Below are 22,114 nucleotides of genomic sequence, written 5' to 3'. Positions count from 1 at the left end.
AAAATATATTAATTTTAGAGTCAAAATGTAATTTTGCAGGCCTAAAAATACCTCCACTTGGGTTGAGAGAATTTTTTGAAATTTTCTTTTAAACTCCCTAAAATTGTAATTTTACCCTCGACTTCATAAATTCAGGAGTAAAATACTCATACGAGAATATCTTTTTATATGGCCCCAGGCCTGACTGGCACATATTTATCTCCTATATGACAAAATTCCAGCTATAAACTGTGTAAGCACTTGTATTACATTGATTTGTTCCAAATCCGCCTAAATTAATGGTTTCCATTGGAGACCCTGAATTGCTCACATGTCTATCTTGAGTCAAAATAATATTTCGTAGATGTCAACCGGGGACCAACCGAGGTTTGGAAGTATGAAAGGTCCCAGGCAGGAGGTGGTGGTGGTGGTTTTTTTTTGTTTTTTTTTTTAAAATATATTTTGAAACAATTATCAATTTTACTCTTCTGTGGTGTTTTTCACTTGTGAAAGTGAAATCCCAAATATAGCCTATTCACTATGTTTTTAAATGATGAACATATCTGGCAATAGCAATGTTTTTCACAAACTGTCTGCTTTGTAATATTGACTTGTTTTTGTTGCCTTGCAGGTCTCAAACAGGCTTTGGAAACTGTGAATGATTACAACCCCCTGATGAAGGACTTTCCTTTGAACGACTTGCTGTCAGCCACAGAACTTGATAAGATTAGATTAGCTCTTGTTGCAATTTTTACTCATTTAAGAAAAATCAGAAATACAAAATACCCCATCCAAAGGGCTCTTCGACTCGTGGAGGCTATTTCCAGGGACCTGAGTGCTCAGCTGCTAAAAGTATTGGGCACCAGGAAATTGATGCATGTTGCATATGAAGAGTTTGAAAAGGTATATTTAATTCTCTCTACATGGTCATTGTGGTACAAATAATTATGTGTGGTGTAACATTGTTTATTTTGTCTAGGTAATGGTAGCTTGCTTCGAAGTGTTCCAAACCTGGGATGATGAATATGAGAAACTTCAGGTGCTCTTGAGGGATATTGTGAAGAGAAAGCGTGAAGAAAATTTAAAAATGGTCTGGCGTATCAATCCTGCTCATCGAAAGTTACAAGCTCGTCTTGACCAAATGCGGAAGTTCAGGCGGCAGCATGAACAGCTTAGAGCTGTAATAGTCCGAGTTCTTCGTCCACAGGTGAACCTACTTTTCTTTTTGCAAGGCCTGAGAATTGTTGACAGATGTTGAATTAAAGATAATTTCCTTTTTAAAGGTCCTGTCAATTTTAAAATATCATGTGATAGTCTGATGCAGCTAAGCTCTGTAACGTTGACCAAGTGAACTTCTAGCTCTCTACTAGATTTTGCAGATGTCTGGAGGCGAATAGAGTGCATAGATTTCCTTTTGCTGCCTTGCTTCCTTCTTATTTATTTTATAATAGTTGGCTATCTGTTCCTAATAGTATTTTAGAAAGTAGGATTTGTGATACACTGGTTGGCAAGCATAGGCAGTGAAATTTCTTTTCAGAAAAAAACATTTGGTCTTAGTGACTATTATCACGGTTTATATTGCTTGTGTGACTGCAGTCACTTATTTTACCTGTGCACCCTCTCGCCTTGATGTTGGAGGTGGGTTTTCCTCCCATTTATAGGTCCAGAAAGTGAAGTTGCAGAAGTGCCATTGTTTGGTAGTGATGAGTGAGGGGAATGCGCCCAAGCCGTGACTTGCATAAAATAGATAATGGGCGACAGGTATTCCTGGCAGGCTGAGCAATTCCCTCGCAAACCCTTCCCATTTTGTTCTGCGCTGCTTGGAAGCCTTTGTTTTTAAGCGTTTCCTGTTCCTTCCAGGATCCATTAACTATGATGTGGCATAGATACTTATTACTTAGTTTTGCAGTGCTTTTGTCACTATAGGTTTGTTCATTTTAATAAATATTTGGCAGGGTTCTGAACTTAATTGTATTGTCCCAACAAGATGTATTAAAGTTTGCTTATTTTCTAGTCTATTGTTCAAGAAACCTGTACTTTACTGACAAATATTCTTTTATCTTGGTTTATAAATGTTCACAGGTTACAGCTGTTGCTCAGCAAAATCAGGGGGAAGTGCCTGAACCCCAGGATATGAAAGTGGCTGAAGTGCTTTTCGATGCTGCTGATGCAAATGCCATTGAAGAGGTAAACCTTGCTTATGAAAATGTGAAAGAAGTCGATGGATTGGATGTCTCAAAAGAAGGGACTGAGGCCTGGGAAGCGGCTTCCAAGAGGTATGTCGAACGAATTGACCGGGTTGAAACTCGAATCACTGCCCGCCTCCGAGATCAACTTGGAACAGCAAAGAATGCAAATGAAATGTTCAGAATCTTCTCACGATTTAATGCCCTTTTTGTCAGACCTCACATTCGAGGTGCCATCCGTGAATACCAGACCCAGCTGATTCAACGTGTTAAGGATGACATTGAGTCTTTGCATGATAAATTTAAAGTGCAGTACCCCCAAAGTCAAGCATGTAAAATGAGCCACGTTCGTGACTTACCGCCCGTCTCTGGTTCCATTATCTGGGCAAAGCAGATTGACAGACAACTAACTGCTTACATGAAGCGTGTTGAAGATGTCCTTGGAAAAGGTTGGGAAAATCACGTTGAAGGTCAAAAGCTGAAGCAGGATGGAGACAGTTTCCGCATGAAGCTTAACACACAAGAAATATTTGACGACTGGACTAGAAAGGTCCAACAGCGCAATCTAGGTGTTTCTGGGCGCATCTTTGCTATTGAAAGTACACGTACAAGAGGAAGAACTGGAAATCTACTCAAGCTAAAAGTCAATTTTCTGCCTGAGATAATCACTCTTTCAAAGGAAGTTCGCAATCTGAAGTGGCTAGGATTTCGCGTGCCACTTGCAATAGTGAACAAAGCTCACCAGGCGAATCAGCTCTATCCTTTTGCAATTTCCTTAATTGAAAGTGTTCGTACATATGAACGGACTTGCGAGAAGGTGGAAGAGCGGAACACAATCTGTCTTTTGGTAGCTGGCCTGAAAAAAGAAGTGCAGGCTTTGGTTGCAGAAGGAATTGCATTGGTTTGGGAATCCTACAAACTGGACCCCTATGTGCAGCGCCTGGCAGAGACTGTATTCAACTTTCAGGAAAAGGTTTGTCAGTGATTATTAACATTTTTATTGTGCTGTGCTTGCTTAGAATTTATGTGCATCTTATGATAATTTGCGCTTCTTATGGTTATCTTCCATTTCCTATTACAGTATTATCAATTTAGTTAATAATGCCCTTTTTCATGTTTGAATTCTGCTTTCAAGAATTGAAAATGCTGATTTTGAAAACTTTTTTTAAGCTGTTTTACATCCACATTATCTGAGCCATTGCAAATATTTTTTTAGCCTACCTAGTATTGGGCCGAGCCTTCAAGAGACTATTGTCGCATTGAAGTAAGTACTTAACAGGATAAATAAGCAGAGGCAACACAATGCTGTACATTTTCCCTGGGGCAAAATGTATTTCTTGGCTAACTATCCAATTTCCTCTCCTGATTGAAATCAAGTACTCTGATGCCCATGCCTTCCCTCCTTCCCTACTTGAGGGCAAATTTGACTTTTTCTAGGAGTGCAAGCCAGAAATGTAATTTATGAAATGTCCTGTAGTTCTTGTTTGTTAAACCCACAGCTTGCCAGTGAATACTTCTGCTATTCCGTCTAAATCAGAAGTGTGATTTAAGGACATTGACGAAATGCACAATTGTGCATGCCAGCAGGTAGTTTGAGAATCAGAAGTTAAGCATTTCTTTTTTTTTATGTGCATAGAATCTTTGTTGGCAGGTGTGATTTGGTTACTTTGGTGTGACTGCAGTGTCAAAAAAAGATGGGCAACTTCCTTACTAGTCTTGAACTGTCCTTGCGTTAGTAATTTGACTTGTATTTACCTTTTTAAAAACTGTTAAGATTAACATTTTCCTCAAAACAAATTCTGATAGTTTGCCTTAAGGGATCAAGTTCTTTTGTCAGTTTGAGTTGATCTTATTCTGGATATTAATTTTCCTGATTCTGTGAAAGGTATGGCTTGGAAAGTATTTGCTGACCAGGAAAACTGATTATTTGTGTATTCCTTCTAGAGTATCCACATACTGGTCATGCAAGGCAGAGGTCTAAGCCATTAGCTATTAAGGAGATTTGTACATGTTCCAACCAAGAAGTTAGGCCAAACTCTTATTGGTTGCTATGGCGGAGTAGTCTGGCTTTACTAAAGGGAGGCAGGTTAGCTGCTGGTGAGGTACAGTTAGTCACAATACACAGCAGAGCATACACTAGACATGTATGCTGAAAAAATGCTCTTTATTGTAGAGTTACACATGAGATGCAAAGTACACCACTGTTTTGATATATTTCTAGTGTTACTAGTCAGACCCTTCACGCTCTTAAGCTAAATGTATAACCTGCCTGGTTGTAAAACTCAATACTTGTAAGGCTTGGGAGGGAAAGAAATACTAGACAATTTGCTAAGTAAGATTTTCATATTTGTGATAAATCATCCTGACCTGTGTCACCCCAGAACTTTTTGCTTGGACTTTGTAACTATTTTACCTTGTCCATAGGCGAGTGGGAATCGCTCTTCTCCCCCGCTCCACTGCACATCAGTCTTTTTTTTTTTTTTAATTTATTTTTTTAAATGTGATGGGTGACCTTTTTATGTCTCCATAGTTTGTTTGTTCATTTAGTAATGCGCACCAAACCCTTGGGTAGACGGGCGCAGCAGTACAAGAATTCTCGAGGCTTAGTTACAGTGCCAGTCTCAAGCAGTTACATACAAGTGGATATAATACAATATAGTACAGTGTGATCTAATACAGTATATAATACAGACTGGGCATTGCTTATATTTATGGTGCGTATATACATGTGAATGCACCATATAATACAATTTATAATACAAGATCTAGCTGGTCAAAGGTGCAAGTCGAGGAGCGTGGCGAACATGGTCTAAGTGGAGGGTGAGGGTGGAATGGTAATGAAAGAAGCCGAGAAAGTTATAAGTCATTGGTGTGGAGCTAGTTGATAGCATTATGTGTGAATTTGGCATAAGGTAGAGGGTGCCTGAGGTTGATTGGTAGTGTATTCCAGGATTGCGCAGCTTTGACTGGGAAGCTAGTTCCTCCAGCCGTAGACAGCTTGTACCGTCGGGTTTCGAGCATGAATGAATTAGTGGATCTGGTAGGTCGGGTCGTAATTCTCCTAGATTTTTTTTCGCTAAGTACGAAGGGGCTAGATTGTTTAGGCATTTAGATGTGATGGATATAGTTTTTAGGAGGATTGTCTTTTATTTTTAACCAATGGGTCTCTTTCCTGAATTTAGTAATGTGGACTCTAGTTGGGACGTTCAGTGCTGCTCTTGGGGCATTATTTTGTAGTCGTTGTAGTTTCAGTGACATATTTGTTAGCGCCAGATTACAAGGCGTTGCAGTAATCCAGTCTGGACATGATTAAAGCGTTAGCCCAGGTGATACAACTGGCCCTGGAGAGGATTGGTCTGGCAGCGCGGATTAACTTATAGGTGTAGGCTGTAGTGGAGGCGAGGGAGCTGACTTGTATTTTTTAGGGTTAGTGAGGAGTCTAGATAGAAACCTAGTGTTTTTACAACGGGCATAAATGTGATGATATTGTCAATATTGAAGGATGCGTAGTTTGGAGGTAGTTTTTTTTAAGATTAGTGTCAGATCCGAGGAGCAGTAGCTCAGTTTTATTGTCGTTCAGGCAGAGGCCATGGGTCACCATCCATGCCTGAATGAGGATGTATATCTTGTTCACCAAAGCCAGATCTGTTTCATGGTTGCCCAAAAGGGGTATGAGGATCTGGGTGTCATCTGCGTAATTTGTGTAGGTGACGCCCAGTCTGTCCAACTTGTCAAACAATGGCTTGGTGAAAATGTTATACATGGTGGGTAAGACACAGGAGCCCTGTGGGACTCCACATGTTATTTGGATAGGGTCCGTGTAGGTTGAAGTTGAAAAGACTGTCATAGTCGGTTAGCTAGAAAGGATTGGACCCATGCTATGGCTTCTCCTGTGAAGTTGGCAGCGAACTTCAGGTGGTTGCATAAGACTGCATGATCCACCAGGTCGAAGGCTGCAGACAGGTCTAGTAGAAGTGGCAATGCCATTTTTCCACTATCCTTCAGCTCTTCAATTTTAGTCTTGAGGTCTAGTAGGGCTGTTTCATTGCCATGAAGGGGGTGGAAACTAGATTGCCGAGAGCCTAGCAGGTGGTTGGCTTCCAGGTATTCCTGGATTTGTAGGTAGGCCACTCTAATTTTGAGGAGGAAAAGCACGGTAGTGATAGGTCTATGATTAGTTGGGATGGATGGATCAAGGGTTTGTTTTTTGAGTAGGGGCAGGACCCAAGATTCTTTCAAGTTGGTAGGTACTGTGTTGGATTTAAAAGAGGAATTTATCAGCTTTGAGATAAAAAGGGCTAGGTCCCTGGCCGTGTCCTTTATTATTTGCGCTGGGCAGCTGTCACCTTTGCAGTTGGACGGTTTCAAGGAGAGAATGACTTTTTCCGTGTCAATAATGGAGATAGTTTTGAAACTGAAAGGAAGGATCGTATTGGGCTTGATAGGCAGTGGTACTTTTTGATCAGAGAGGGGCAGAGAGTTCTTTTTTTTTGTTTTTGTTATTTTTTGTTGAAGGGTGGTGAGTTTGTTAGAAAGGGCATTCTGTATGTTAGTACACTATGTCTTGTCCTTGGGAGTGGTGTCTACTGGTTGAAGGGGGGATGCCATTTCCTGAAGGATGGAAAAAAGTTCCTTGGTATTTGATTTGGCTTTTGTGATTCTATCGTTGAATAGATTTTTTTTGGTGTTGATGATTTCTTTCTTATAGAGCTTGGATAGTTGGGTTAGTTTAGCTTTGTTGTTTCCAGGAGGTAAGTTGCGCCAAATGGCTTGAAGCTTTCTTTTTTGTTTTCTTAGGTCCTTAAATTGGGGTGTGAACCAGGCATTCAGGTGTGCTTCCTGCTTACCTCTATGCAGTTTAGTTGGTGCGATGGTGTATGGTTGGAGTTAAAGTTTCCTGTAACTTTTGGGTTTAGGCTGGGTTGCCCCTTTGGGCTCCCCTGATAATTTCTTTCGTATACTTGGATAAACTACTGTTCCCAAGTAGTAAAGGGGGATTTTCGTCCCCTTTACATTTTGTATGTGAGCCAGCACACCCCTCCTTTTGCGGAGTGCTTGGGGATGCAATGTATGCCCTTTTGAATGGATTGTGTCCTCCCACGTATTACCCATCTTTGTTATTCACTATTCTGCTTCGGAATTCTTTTTCGGCAGAGTGCGCTGTGTGTTGATGCGGTCGACTCTATGTCCCTCGAAGGCCTGCATCTCGAGGACTATCTCATCGAATGGATATATAGCACGCACAGGGCCTGTTGGCTTCAGTTCTATTTTTCGGCAAATGCTATCACTTCAAGAAATACGGCGCGCTTCATTACTTCATACGCGTCAGACTACCCCGAAGACCGGGTTCAAGAAGTGTTGAGCTTGTTATTCGAAAATGTCATTGACCGATCTACACCATATATATTTGTTGTCTCGCGGTGGAGCATAAGACCTTGGACTGGTCCAAGTGGCAGTCGATGACAGGAAAGGCTCTGAAGGAGCGAAAGTGGAGATTGGCGATCGGTCGAAACCCCAAATCTACCCCGACCAAAAAACCTTTCACCGACGAGTTGAGAGGCGACTTTACTCAGAGGAAGAAAGTTTGAGATTGAGGGGTGGCTCCCAGCACTCCTCATCGTCGAAGTCCAAGAAGGGGCACCATAGGTCGCCTTAATCGTTGGACACTTCTCCTGAGAGAGTATCTTGCCCCACAAAGAAAACCACTGCCGCCGAATGGGAAGCTTTTAGAGCAGAGATGCTAAAAATAATTGAAAAGCAGAAACCCAAGGCAAGCCATGCTCCTACTGCGCCTTCCAAAGAAGCTGGTAAGGAAAGGGCTCAACCTAAATTTTGCATGCCCTCGAGCCCGGTACGAATGCCTGATCCTCATCGAGAGCCGCCGAGGCCTCAATGAGATAACGTATCATCGAAGGATCCATCGAGCCTTAAGCATAAGTCTAGGTCGAGAGCGTCGACTCCATTGACGCCAGCTGCGCCATCGACGTCGAGTGCCCCATCAAAACACATGGTGCCTTTAAAAAAAAATAAAATTAAATTAAAACCAGTTTTTACTGCTCTTCCAGCGTCAAATACACTATTCATCAAACCCTTGATGCCTGAAAAAACGTATGTACCTTTACCAAGGAAGGACTTTTTTAATTCACTTAAATCAATATGAGGAGAATGAACCCTCAGACAACAATGCTCCATTTGGCCTCCAATTTGGCACGCCAAATGTGCTGGAAAGTTTAATCTCTGAGGAATTCAGGTTGAAAGACCTTTGATAATCTGCAGACGGCCAGTGGGATGGACACCTTACCTGAGCTAGGGTTTGGAAGACCAGAGTCTGGGGAGCATGCTGATGCGTCATATAGACAGCTTATATCCAAGGTAGTGGAATAATTGGGGTGGAGTTGGCCTCTGTTATCATTTGAACAGGATGATCTGACAGACATCCTGGATAAGGGTCCTCGGTCAGATCCTGTATTACCTTTCCACAATGCTTGCCAAAAATGGGTGGCAGCAAATTGGGAGATGCCGGAAACCAATCCGGCTGTGAATAAAAATGTGACCAAGAAGTACCCGTTACGCTCACCTGGCTCCCACATAAGCGTTGATAGGAACTGGACAGCTGCGGCCTCCACCAATGTGACGCTTAGGGCCGAGATGACGGACTGGACTGGCCCACCTAGCTTCGTTTGCTTGGCCCGTAGGAATATTCTTCTGCAAATGGAGAAAGGGAATTAACCACCCATGGAGTTGAGCATAAATCCCCCCACCCACACTGTTCTCCCCACAGATCACCTTTGATGTCCCCTCTTATAGTCTCACCTGATGGTTTGAAAAGATGAGCCCTCCATCCGGCATTGAGCGCAGGGGCGCATTGATAACCAGTTGCTTCACTGGCTTGAAGGAATTGGTGAGTTCCAGAACAATATTGACTCCGAGATTCCCGGCAAGACGCCGCAAGTATAAAGTTCGTAAGAGTTCAAATGACTTTCACTCTTGTCCAATTCCTTGCAGTTTGCAGCTTGACCCTAATGAAGAGTTCCTCGTGGCAACCGGTAGTATTCTGGTAAGGATTTGTATTTTCCAACACAGTTCGATAAAATAATGTCAATATGTAACCTGTTGCTTTCTCCCTTATTCAGGCGCTGAGAGAAAGTATGAAGTCTTGGGGAATAATACCTCTGGCGGTAAAATCAGGTAAGCCTATTGTGGTGAGGAGGGTTCCCCTTGTTAGTCCCTTTGTTTCACTTTGCTGTCCTTTTGTTTCCTCTTAGGGGCCGGTGTTCGGCGAAGATGTAGTGGAAGCTGCGCCGACCCGTGAAGAGGAATTGTACCACCGGTGGTAAAATCTGGTAAGTCTATGGGGGGGTAACTGATATTCCTCTGTGTATTCCCATTGCTCACCTTGCTGTTCTTGTCTTCTCCTTAGGTGCCGGAGTGCGGCGGGAACATGCAGGAGGATGCGGTGGAATGTGAAGATGCTGCGAAGGCCGGTGAGTTCAGCGTGGTGCTGCAGCAGGCGAGGCGACGCGCATAAAATAACTACTTTCTTCCAGCTCGAAGACGCGATGGATCGGGAATTCAGGTAAGGATTAAAGGTATTGCTCTTGTTCTAACCTTTTCTCCTTCTTTCTCCCTTTTTCTAGGAGCTCCAAACTCGAAGTGAGCATGGCAGAAGGCTGGATGCAGACTTGCAGGCACGGTGAGCGTTACGCTGCTGGATGCAGAATAACGTGAAGAGTGTGCTGCTCGTCGGATGTGGTTTAAATAGCCTCCAAAGTAGTCCCAGGTAAGTATTCCTCCCCAGCCCTGCCCGAGTAAAAAATAGTCCCTAAGTAAAGTAGTCCCTTCCAAGCCTCTTTTGGCTTGGAGCTCTTGCAGCATGGTCTGCATCAGGTAAGTTTTAATCTGAGCCTGGCGCCCGGACTGACTCCATATGAGCCTGGCGCCATAGGCGCCAGGACTGGACCCAAATATCCCCTAGCAGGGGTTGTTGGGCTTGCTTAGGATAACTTGATGCCTGCTTCTGGGGTTGCTGGACTTGGTCTGGGTCCCCGGGGGTAGGCATCATGACAGTACCGCTCTTCCAGTAGTGACCCTGACTACCTGTCTTAACACCCCAGTCCAGAGAGTCTGGTGGTTCAGGCAGCTACCACAACTTCTAAGCAAGCAGCTTACCCTGCCATCCCTCAGATAGGGAGGGACAACAGGAGTAGATGGATGGGCAAGAAAGGTATTTTCTGCAGGGAGTATGGCAGTCAAATCAGCCAACTCCACGTGTGCCCTTGCAAAATTTACATTCATTCTATGGGACTGAATTTCCATGGCGGCAGAGCACATTCCTGAGGGTGGATTGAAGAGATGGGTTATTTGCCATAATTAGAGATGGCAAAGAAGCTATGTGCGAGTTTCTTCAGTCAGGTCTGGATTCTGCTGACCGCATCAGCAGAGCCATGGCCGCTAGCACTGTTTGGGGTGGGACCAAGCCTGATTTGTATTTGGTCTTTCCTCTAATGGCTTGGCAGGCGAAGAACGATGGTCTGGAGGGTTTCCCAGAGCAATGCCAGTGGTTAGGATTAATTCCAAACCATCTAGCCATCACCTCTTTTGTTTTGTGTACTAGCACCGTTATACACAGATTTACGTTGTTGCGTAAGTCTGGTTTTGCACCGGATGTGCAATCCAGTTTCCAACATGCCTTTTGTCAGGTCTCACATTTTTGGCAACAAGGATGACAAAAGCCTTGAGAAGTTGCAGACCTCCAAGGCGGCAGCCAAATCTTTAGGTGCTGCTGTTGGGCACCCTCAGCCTTTTCACTCTAGTGGACAGACTTGGAGGGTTAGATCATTTCGCTACTACTCCTCAGTTGGAAGGGTGAGAGAAATGGCTGGTGAAAGAGGCCAAAGAAAGTTCCCTTGTGGTGGACAAAGGAGAGGTACCATCTGCTGCTTCAAAACCTCTGTCTTGAGTCACAACCCACCAGTGTGGGGCACATTGTCTCAGCATCTAGAAGAATGGTGAGACATTAGTTTGGATGCTTGAGCATTGGAAACCATAGCCCACGGGTACTGCCTTCCTTTCAAACAGTGACCTCCGTGCAATCCACAAGGGAGCCACTCTTTGAAGATTCCAGATCCGCTCCTTGTGCAGGGAATGTTATCCCTGCTAGAGCAAGGTGCTATAGAGCTGGTGCCTGTAGCGGAGAGGAATAAGGGATGGCATTCCCCCATATTTCCTAATACCCACAAAGGACGAAGTACTGAGACCCATCTTGGACTTGAGCTACTTGAACAAGTTGATCAGGAAGGAAAAGTTCAAGATGGCCGCATTTTCTCAAATCCTCCCGGCCCTCCAACTCCAGGATTAGATGGTGTCATTGGACCTTGAGGATGCTTATTTTTATGTACAAATCCATCTCAAGCACATAAAATACCAGAGGTTCGCAGTTGGTGGCTCTCATTATCAATTTAGAGCCCTGCTCTTCGTGCTGACATCCGCCCAAGGGATTTCACCAAACTGATGGTGGTAGTGGCAGCGAGTTTCGGGGGGCAGGGGTAGGAGGGGGGATGGTGAAGAGGGGGGTTGTGGGGGTGGAGGGCGGACGGGCTTCACGTCTACCCCTACCTGGACGATTGGCTGATCAGGGCTCGTTCTCCCAAACCAATCCAGGATCATCTCAACGTCACCTGCCACTCTCTTCACAGACTAGGCTACTCCCTCAATTACAAGAAGTCCCATATGACACCACCTCAGACTCCAGTTCATCGGAGCTGTTCTGGATACATCTTTGGGAAAGAGCTCGCCACCCAAGGTGAGGGCTCAAGATATTCTACAGATGGTCACCAAATTTCCAAATACCCACGTCTCCTGGCCTATTTATTTATTTATTTTTTAGGTTGCTCGGCCTCATGGCATCCTACATCTTTTTGGGTGCCAGAGGCCCAACCGAGAATATCCTTTCGATGGGCTTTCAGTCTTCATTACTCAGTCTGATAATTCATCCTCGGTAATGCACAGAAGGGCCACCATTTTGCTTGATTGTGTGCTTGCTGTTGGTGCAGTGTTTCCCTGCCATTCTAGGTGGGAACGATATCAGTGAAAGTTTTGTATTTCGCATGGATTCCCTGCCCAGGCTCCTGTGTCTTGAGAAGGCGGGAAGCGAGGGAGGAATCCAACTCTGAAGCACTTTATATTCCACCTTCCCTGAACGGAAATAACTCCCAGTTGGGGGCTGGCTGGCCTTATTGGACAGCCATCCCGCCTCTTGCTGTATAAAGCAGGGAGAGCATGCAGAAGTTCTGCTGTACTTCCTGATAAAAAAAAAACCTCTGTACCTGAAAGCTGCCGAAAAGTCGACCACTGGAGCTAAAACCGAAGCGGAACATGATGAAAAGACGGCTGAAACCATTTCCAGCAACCAGAGAGCTTGCTGTGTAATGGGAGCTTGTTGTAACCCTTCCTTCCAATCCACTATGGGGTCCTGAACGCATCGACTCCTACCCAGAGGCTGGTGAGATCCACTAGTCTCAACAAGACTCGCATTTTGAGCCATCCTACCTTGTTCTGCGACCTTGCAGGGCTGCAATACCCCAATACTCTAGGACTTGGAGCCATCATGCAGTGCATGTTCTTCCCAAGTTCAAATCCGTCCGACACTTTGATGGCCTCCTCCTGGCTCTCCAGAGACACGATTTGGTTCCTTGAAGTCACCTTTACCAGAGTGCTGGACCAGATGAGTGATGAGAATCGGACTAGCAATGTTGACTCTTCTCATGGCTCCATGAAAAGGGTGCCAAAACTAGAGCTGCACCCAGCCACAAAGAAACTCTCGCCTGGTGCCTGAAGAGAGAAAAGGACCGAGGGATACGGGAGCCCTAGGATTCTGAATGGTGAAGATTGGCAGAGGCCAAAGATACAACCATACAAGTTAAACAAGTCGGAGCCTGAGGGGTCTGGAGAGCCCTAGAGAATTAAGTGATTTTATTTTTCCAACCTGTGAGGAGAAGGGAACCTGCAGCGTTCAATGAGTATGTACAAGACCTAACTAGTGGAAAGGAAACTACCAAGTTGGTGGAGAAGGACTAAGGGAATTGTCGTCTCTCCACTATAAGAATTTGCAAGATTTAATTTTGTGTAAATCTCATCTTTTCTTGAGGAGCCTAAATAGCTGAAAACCTTTCTTTGAACTGTGAGGAACATTGTTTTGAAGTGTGATCTCCAGAGAGATCCAAGTAACATGGGCCATACGAAGCGTGAACTAAGAGGCAACGGTTCTGGCTTACATTTAAATTGTTCCTAAAAATGATGGGGCCAGATAGCGGATGGGTTTTTGGACCGAGGACTTGTTTTGTTTCAACATATGATGAGCACCTTTTTAGTCCATTTTATGGGTAGGGCAATCCCTCCTAGCGATGGGGACGGAGATATTTTTCCATTTAATTTAAATAAACACTCTTGAAATTAATTCCTCAAGTCTGACTCCTTCTGGTTCACCACAAAAGATCTAAAAGGGCTCAGTGGGATCAAATGGATGATTTTTTTATATATGTCCCAGAGCCTTTAAAAAGTCATGATAGTGTCTTCAATGAGTGCAAACCGATACCAACAGTCAGCTAGTTTTAGCTGAGACTGGCTTAAAACCTGAAGGCCATAATTAAAAGACATGCATGGTTATGGACCTCGCGCTTCATGCCAGAGCCACAGGCAACTCTGTTGCGTATGCCAGTGGAAGAAACCCGTCTCTTTGGAAAGGCAGAGTATGTCACACTGGAGAAGGCTAATTACAATCATTGTTCCAGCATAGGGGACCCTCTGAAAATGGTATCACTTTTTTTTGCCCCCAGCGCCTTTCCCAGACATTACAAAGTTCTTGCCCGGAATTTACCAGTACATGGTATACTGTTCAGCGCTCCCAAAATGCAAACTTGATGGAGGCCAGGCTCGTCCATGAAACCATAACTTCACAGTATTGGTTCCCTCCCTTGTCACCCCATTAGCGGGCCCATTAACATCATGCGCTAAAGCATCGGAGGGAATAACACCAGACACGTAGTTGCTGTCCAGTCAAGGAGTGATATTGTGTCCTGGTTCTACAGAGACTGCACAACCTTCCTCCAAAGTGCAGCAGACTACTGCCAGATAATCTGTCACTATTCCAAAAGGAAATAAATTCAATCCTTGCTTCTGAAGGGAGCCATTATGGAGATGTCACCAGACCAGTTAAAGAAATTAAATTTGTTAAATATTCCTTGTTCTCTCAAAGACAAGACACCTTGTGTGTTCACCAAGGTGATCGTAGTCGTGGAAGCACACCTGTGCTGCAAGAAAAATCCCAATTTATCTTTATCTGGACAATGGGCTTTTAATAGGTGCGAGCGCAAAGCATTGCCTAATGCACACGCAGGAGATGGTCAGATCTTCAATGAACTAAAAGTCAAGCCGCCTTCTCAGCCAAAGCAAACAATTTCTGGGAGCAAAACTAGGCTCAAAATTGGCAATGGCTTACCCGTCCTAGGAAAGAGTCAAAGCTCTGTTTGCTCAAATTCCATGTTACATATAATCGCAGTTAAGTCAGGAAAGTTAAGACTTCTCGGCATGTTGGCACCATGCGTTTTCATATTTCCAAATGCAAAGCTCAATATGCACCCTACAGAGCAGTGGCTGACCGAGCGAGCAGTGGTCTCGAGCAACACCTGAGTGGGATGCTCAAGTGGTTGTCTCGCAAAGACCAGCATGGCCCTTGTGGTGGAATGAGAACCTGCTAAAGGGTAGATCTTTTGTCACTGCATGGCAGAAGGACTAAGAAAGGACTAGCCATCTTGAATTAGCGAAAAAAGAAAACTGGCACCATTCAGGGTCAGTGGTGACCCTTCTGTGCAACACTGTGGCTGTGAGTACAGGCTGGGAGTAAAAATTACACAAAAGTAGGTAGAATATATCCACTGCCACAGCCATTCAGATTAGCTTGTCATTGTAAACAAAAAGTTACAGGAGCAGTGAGAAAGGGGATACAGTTGTAACCCCTCAGCACTTCACATAAGGTAGTGTGTGCTCATCTCACAATACAAAGACAGGAAGGATGCAAAATATTTTGATAATGTATTCTCAAACGGAAAATAACAGAAAATAATAGGAAAGCCCAAAGGACCCCCAGCAACACTGCACATAGTGATGTGTGCTGCAAAAGTAAATGACCGATACTGTGAACTTGGAGGAAAGGATGACTCCAGAAAAATATATTGTTAGGAAAGATTTCTTTCCTGCACCTTTCCTTCTCTTTTTATGGACCCCCAAACTTTTGCTTTTATTTTTGATAGTGGCCTGTACTTTGTACAGCGCAGTGAAGCCATAAGATTCACCACACTGTCTTTTGCTCATCTGCTATGGGGAAACTGACATGTCCTTCAGGCTGTCAGTACTGGGAAACATTGTTTCCCTTAGTCTTGCAACGTTTGTTCCTACTTTTAGTAACTAGTTATCACTTGTAACTTTTATCATTGTTCAATGCATCTTACAATGGGGTACACTTTTCTTTTTGCCCTAGACAATAACACTCGGCGTTTTTTTGGTTACTCTAGGTGTGCTAAATGGACAAGCTGGTGGCAGCAGTGACCTTTTTCCCAATTTTTGGTGCTTTTCGTTTGCCTCACCGCGTTTACCACATTTGGCTACTAACTGTGGCTAGTGTCCCAACATGGCCTTGCCACATGGTTTTTCGCTTGTCCTTTGGCCATGTTGTTCTTTAGTCTTCTACCTGGCCAATGAGGCCAGAAAAATCCTTATATGGACTTCCAGTGCCCGGGAAAACGGAGGCTTTTTTCCCGGACTGCTGGACGGCTATGTGTTTGCTGGCAGGATGTGGGCATGCACTGTCTGGTCCCAATCCACAAACTAGTTTCAGTGTGTCTGAGTGATATACATGAGCATTCCCATCAGTGGTCCTGATTGGACCCCTGCACCCATTCTTCAGAGGTCCTGGAGTAACTTGAAGGAGCCAAGACGCCTGTCCAACTGTGAGACCCGTGAAGAGACCAGCTTTCGGTACCCTGCAAAGAGCCAGCTTTCGGAAGTGTCCCGGAACTTTCCTGTGGCGGACCAGCTCAGAGTTTGGCTATTGTGCTACTGACATCAGCGTTCCAAATGGCGGCCTGGCACTTGGGGGAATACTCAGCTTGTCCTACGAGACCTACCTCAGCGAAATTTCAGAGTCCTAACTTCAAGGGGACCCGATATAGGAGGGAAAGTCTGACCTCGACAAGTGAGGCCCTTTGCATCGCTGTGCTGTGGTGACCACGGTCCGAAACAGCTTACCTGACCGAATCCAGTCTTGACAGGGGTCCTGCATATAGTTTTGCTGCATTCTTCATCCAAGAGTCCTTAATCCAGCAAAAGACCCCAACAGGAGATCAGCTTGAACCGGCAACCCCTGCAAATCGAAGACTGCGCCTGACGGCAGGAAAAACAACCTCTGGCCCACTTGCATTGACCTGATAAGTCTGGGGGAGTATCTAAGTATGGGGGCCAGTGGGGTAGAGGGTAAGTTACAGTTCTTACCTGCCCCTAAACTCCCTTTAAAAGATTTTTTCATAACTTTTACAAAACGTTTAATATGCATTGGTTTTACCGGAGCTTGCTGGTGCAAGCATTCTGAAAGTTGGGAACACTTCTATTAGTTAGAATACATTGTCCTCTAACCCTTAGAACTGTTCACTGTAACCCTACCTGCATTTTATCCAGCTTGACAAACTTTGCCGGAACTTTCCTGAACTTTTGTGCATAAAGCTCCAGACAACTTGGGGAAGGACCTTTTTACAGGGCTTTGATTTGTATTATGCCCTCAACCAGTGACTGTATATATGTAATCTATTATTATTGTTATGTGATATTTCTATCTGTTTGTAGTCATTGTTCGTGATATTTGGCCATAAATAAATATTTGTATTCATACTGTCTAAGTGTTATCTATGATTGCCATTGGGTGTACTCATTGTGGACCCTTTACAAGCTCAACACCACACGAGACTTAGCCTAGACCCTCTTCACTGCCATCTTGAACTGGTTTGGCTACAGATCCCCAGAGTTGTCCCTGTCACAATATAGGTTGGCCTTCTATACATCTGTCCATCAGGCCAGAGTATAGAAAATCGGTCCTAACCGGTATACAAGCTACAAATGTTTTCCATAGACAGATTAAAAGAGTGAGTGAGTGGAAAAAGGTTCCCACTCACTCGGGAAAATAATTTCAGTAGTCCAGCGTAAAGTGCTGGGGAGCTCGCAGATGGAGAATATTGTACATGAAAATCTACCTAATAATCAAAAGGACATCTCTAAAAATATGCAAATGTGGTTTTGATATTCCATTCACAGCAAGGGGTGCATTATTTAATAATAGATTAATCTTTCAAGCATATGCACCCAATTTATTTTTGGCAATTCCTGAAATTGAGAAAAAGTTGGTTGTGTTATGTCATATATAAGGTTAAAAATGATTTCTAGGCTTACAGGGTTTTTTTTGTTGAAGAGTCAGACGATGGCCTTGTACACCACTAATAATCATTACTTGCACTGTGCACAAAACTGATGTGCGTAGAATCGATGGTTGACATTTCAATAACTACCCACACCCACGTTAATTTATTTCTGAAACTAAGGTTCAGATTGTCACCGATTATTTACAGTGATAAGTGCACATAATCTGAGCAGAGACTGGGTTGGGGAGAGTGTTGCAGGCATTGCCTTTGGCTGGAACAGCAGCTTGTACTACTGAGCAGAAGTTATTGCGAGAGGAAAAGGTTCACTAATTTGGAAGCTCTGTTGATGCAAAGCTATTTTTTTTCTTCACTTCTTGGAAGTGGGCGGAGTCTACGGGAACTTCGGTCCTTGGGGACTGCAGTATTGCACCATGTGAACTGGTTGGGCAGGCTGGCAGAAAGCAATTTGAATAAAAGTGGAACTATGCATCGATTATGGCACTGTGCTGCCTGCAAATGACTTTTAAATTTGTTTATTTTGTTTATTAGGTGGACGATCTCCTAATAATTGAAGAAAAAATTGACTTGGAAGTGAGATCCTTGGAGACGTGCATGTACGAACACAAAACCTTTTCAGAAATTCTAAACCGTGTTCAAAAAGCAGTAGATGATTTAAACCTTCACTCTTACTCCAACCTGCCCATCTGGGTTAATAAACTTGATATGGAGGTAAGTAGTTCAAATGTACGAAGACATTTTAAGTGTACTGACTTTCAAACTTTTTTCTGTAGGTTTAGTTCTGTATTGGTTATTCAGCCTTGTGGATTTTCATATGGATTTACTTATGCTTACTGTGCCCCTGCAATGACCTAATGTCGGTATGCTTTTCCATTGCATACGTGTTCAGGTTATTTTGAGTAAACCTGCAATAATGTACCGCGATTTGCATTGTCGTTATCAATTGCAACGTTAAAACTAAGTGACCTCAAACCGATACTAGAGTATGTTTCAGGTTTGTTAGTTGAACACATAAACTAAAGCACAGAAGAATTCAAAGGAGTCTGGTGTATGCTAGCATGTTTTCATATTTTACAAGAACATTAAACAATCTCGGGGGAGATGAATCCAGGTTGATTAATGAATCACATCTACTTGGATTTCATTGAGATCTGTAAGACTTTTCCAAATAGGGTGGAAATGTCATGTTGTAAGCCACTAGTCGCACACACACACACACGAGTCCCTCACCCTCCTTTGTGAAAGTACGGCGGTGATGACCTGCATTAGTTGAGAAATCTGAGGGAATCCTCACACCTACTCCCGTTGGGTCCTCACCTCAGGTGCCAAGGAAAGGCCATCTCTTTTGGATCCTGACCCTGGGAGATGGAGAAGCGAGGGAGGATCACCTGTGTGGAGGGTCATTGGGGATTGGACTCTGTACTCTTCCCCCCCCCCCCCCCTCCCATTCTATGATGAACCCGTAATCCCGTTAGCATTTATAGGATCTTGTTAGCCCTTTCCCTCGAGCCAGGATAACTTCAGAAAATATTATAAATCCAGAAGCCACAGAAAGAGGGTGAAAGAGTGGCGGGTTAATAATGTGGTAGCCCTCTTTCTCCAGCATGGGGTCTAGAATGGATTCACATGCTCATGAATATTCCCTGTCATCCTACTGGGAATCCTCGGTAAAAAAGAAAGCAGTCTTGCTTTAAGAAACTCAAAACAACGTTTCTAGCAATAACCAATCACTGTAGGCTGGGGTCATACTGCACCCATCCAGTGACGATCGTCTCCCTAAGCTCCGCCCCTGGAGTCCATCTTCAGATTTTTACTGCACGCTCCGGTGCTGGGATTCCTCTGTAGTTGCTCTATGAGCAAAACCTCTATTTGCATTTTTGAAATTCCCCCCCCCCCCCAAAACATTCAGTGTTGCTGTCCGATATATACAGTGTGGCAACAGAGCTCAATTCGCCGGTGAAGACTCGACTGCTACACCGTCGGATCTTCGTGTCAAGTTGCAAGGCCTAGCCAAAAAAAAACACACTGTTACTGCAGGCTGGTGGCTTGGCTGAAGGAGGAGAAGGGCGCAGCTCCTGGGAGTTTGCAGGCTTCTTCCAGATCCAGTAGTCCACTTGAACACTCTCCCTCTGGTAAGAGGTTGAGATCCGCAGAGGAGGCTCCCTGAGTGGAGACCCATTAAAAATGCAATGAGCCACGCTGCGCATCCGTCGGGGGTCGTCGCTATTGTGGGTCCTGATCTGGAGTTTGGTTGCTCAACATCATCTTCCACGGATAGCTTGCCGGTGAGTGAAATATCTGGAAAATCCTTGTCTTCATTGAAGCATAGCGTTTCTTCGAAGCATAAGACAAGCAATTAACCCTGCAGAGAAGTGGCAAGGCCTTCAAAACACTAGTAATTGGTGATCCACAGACAAGAGTCCCTCTGACACCTCCAGTTACCACTGTCAACGGTGAGGCCCTCGTCAACACCTAACCAGTCAACGGCGAGAGCTCCTACAACCCTGTCGACTGCCCCATCATCGACAGCCAGGTTGGCGACTACGCCGACGGATATAACATCTGTGCCTTCGTCGACAGCGTTGGCGACAACGAAATAGTCTAGAACAATCCTTCCTCCTCGACCAACGACTGCCACAACTACACAGTCAATAAAATACATAATCTCGTCTCTTCCTCGACAAGGGGAGCAGGATAAGGGAGGGGCAGAGGACCCGGTCAGTGCGATTTACAGTTCTGAAGAATTTTTGCAAGAAGGCTGTTTTTCAGACCTAGAGGAGTAGGACGACCCTAAGGTTCAACCCTTGAGGGAGCATTTTCGGCCAGTGAAATCATTGGAGGGCGCTGGCCCGTCGTGAGACACACCATCCAGTTCTAGGGTTTTGGATATCTTACCTACCCTACACTCTTGTGGCGGAAATACAACTGTGCATGCCTTCACAGCTGGCTCCAGTGGAACCCGCCCCGGATGACAGCCTGCCAAGACCAAGACATATACCTCACCCATCTATGCTTAGACTGGCAATACCACCTATAGTGGACGACCTGCCCCTGACTGACAGGGCGGCAGAGGATACAACGGTTGAGACAGATGAATTTGACCTCCTAACAGCCGATGACATACTGCTAAACGTAGATACCCCCCAGGGCGTCCCCTCCAGACAAAGTGGGCTCTTTCTGCTCCATGTTAGCAAGGGCTTCAACTTTGTATAATTTGGTACCTGAGGAAGTGGAGGGATTCTTGTATGAGAGCAGAGCCTCATCCAAAAAATCTGTAACGTCAATTCCACTCCTGGATGACGTGTGTGAGGAGGGCCGGGTCCACCTGAAGGCCCAGAACTCGACTCTACCTAGATGTGATAGTCTGAAGTAGTACAGGCTTCCAGACTCGGCACCCAAGTGCCTAAGATACCAGCCGTCCCGAGACTGTGGTCTCAGCTAAAGCAAGCAAGAGGTCGGCAAATCTGTCCTCAAAGTCTCTGGTTCCTTTGACTGTTAGGCAAGATTGTATGTAGTAACCCTGTGGGAGTCTACACCAGTCTTGTCGTCCTGGCATGGGGAACCCAACCTTTGTTATATGTCTGTACTACACAAGTTGGAAGAGTGACTGGGCAGCCAGACTTATCTCAAGAGGGTTCAATGTGAGCTGTTGAGGTACAACATAGATTCACAGTGATAAGTATTCAAATAACACTTATATGATATGTTATGTTATTTATAATGCACTTAATACCCAAAGGTTTCTAAGCGCGGACCCGCGATTTGAACCTCTGCTGCTCCGCGTCGTCTTGCTTCCAATGGGCAACAATAAAATACACTTAAAAAATACACCACTTCAGTTAAGTAAATGCCCTTTTGGGATGACACAAGCGCGCACACACATACACTTCCTACACCCTCGGGTGACTTCAATTAGTAGGACTATGTGTACATTGATATATCACTTTTACACTTCATGCAATAATGGAAAATGAAAAGGTTAGGGAAGGAAACGAAGGTTAACAAGTTCTCGGAGCAGGTAAGTACTTTACAATTCCCCAATGAAGTAAAGGTTAACCCTTTCCCAGCTATGCAAGTGACTTATGTATGACTTTTTGAGGGACAGACGAACACAAAGTCAGAGGGTGAGAAGATCCTGCAGGGAGCCAGGACAGGCAATGTCAATTGAACCAAATAAATCTAGGTGAGCTGAGGCACTTCTTGAAGATACCATAAAAGTCTTGCATAATGTTATAAAGAGAGTTTGTAGAAAAGAATCACTGTTGGGCCACAAGCTGGGAGGCTTGTGAAAAGCAAAGATGCAAGCAACTCTGCATAGGGCAGCAAATGCAAGTCTCCAGTGAGAGCAAGCGAGCTACACACAAGAGGTAAGTACTCCTAGTTCGACAGTACCTTGGGTCTAAAGAAAAAGGTCCAGCTGGCTTCTGTTCCTGTTGTAGTCCTGCAGATCCTGTGTTCCTGGACCTCGGT

General features: G+C 44.5%; 1 protein-coding gene across 1 annotated transcript in view; it reads left to right on the top strand.

Annotated features, from left to right (window-relative positions):
• DYNC1H1 (dynein cytoplasmic 1 heavy chain 1) overlaps positions 1–22,114 on the top strand; it is a 2,031,190-nt gene that overhangs the window by 75,274 nt on the left and 1,933,802 nt on the right. Inside the window, exons 6-9 of the mRNA XM_069637760.1 lie at positions 611–882; positions 959–1,186; positions 2,062–3,138; positions 18,176–18,355. Coding sequence (XP_069493861.1) covers positions 611–882; positions 959–1,186; positions 2,062–3,138; positions 18,176–18,355 — 1,757 coding nt within the window. The remainder of the gene's footprint in view (positions 1–610; positions 883–958; positions 1,187–2,061; positions 3,139–18,175; positions 18,356–22,114) is intronic.

Source organism: Ambystoma mexicanum, chromosome 14 (genome assembly GCF_040938575.1).
Source record: "Ambystoma mexicanum isolate Mex_15411 chromosome 14, UKY_AmexF1_1, whole genome shotgun sequence".
Classification (NCBI taxonomy): Eukaryota; Metazoa; Chordata; class Amphibia; order Caudata; family Ambystomatidae; genus Ambystoma; species Ambystoma mexicanum.
This window is presented reverse-complemented; position numbering and strand designations above follow the sequence as displayed.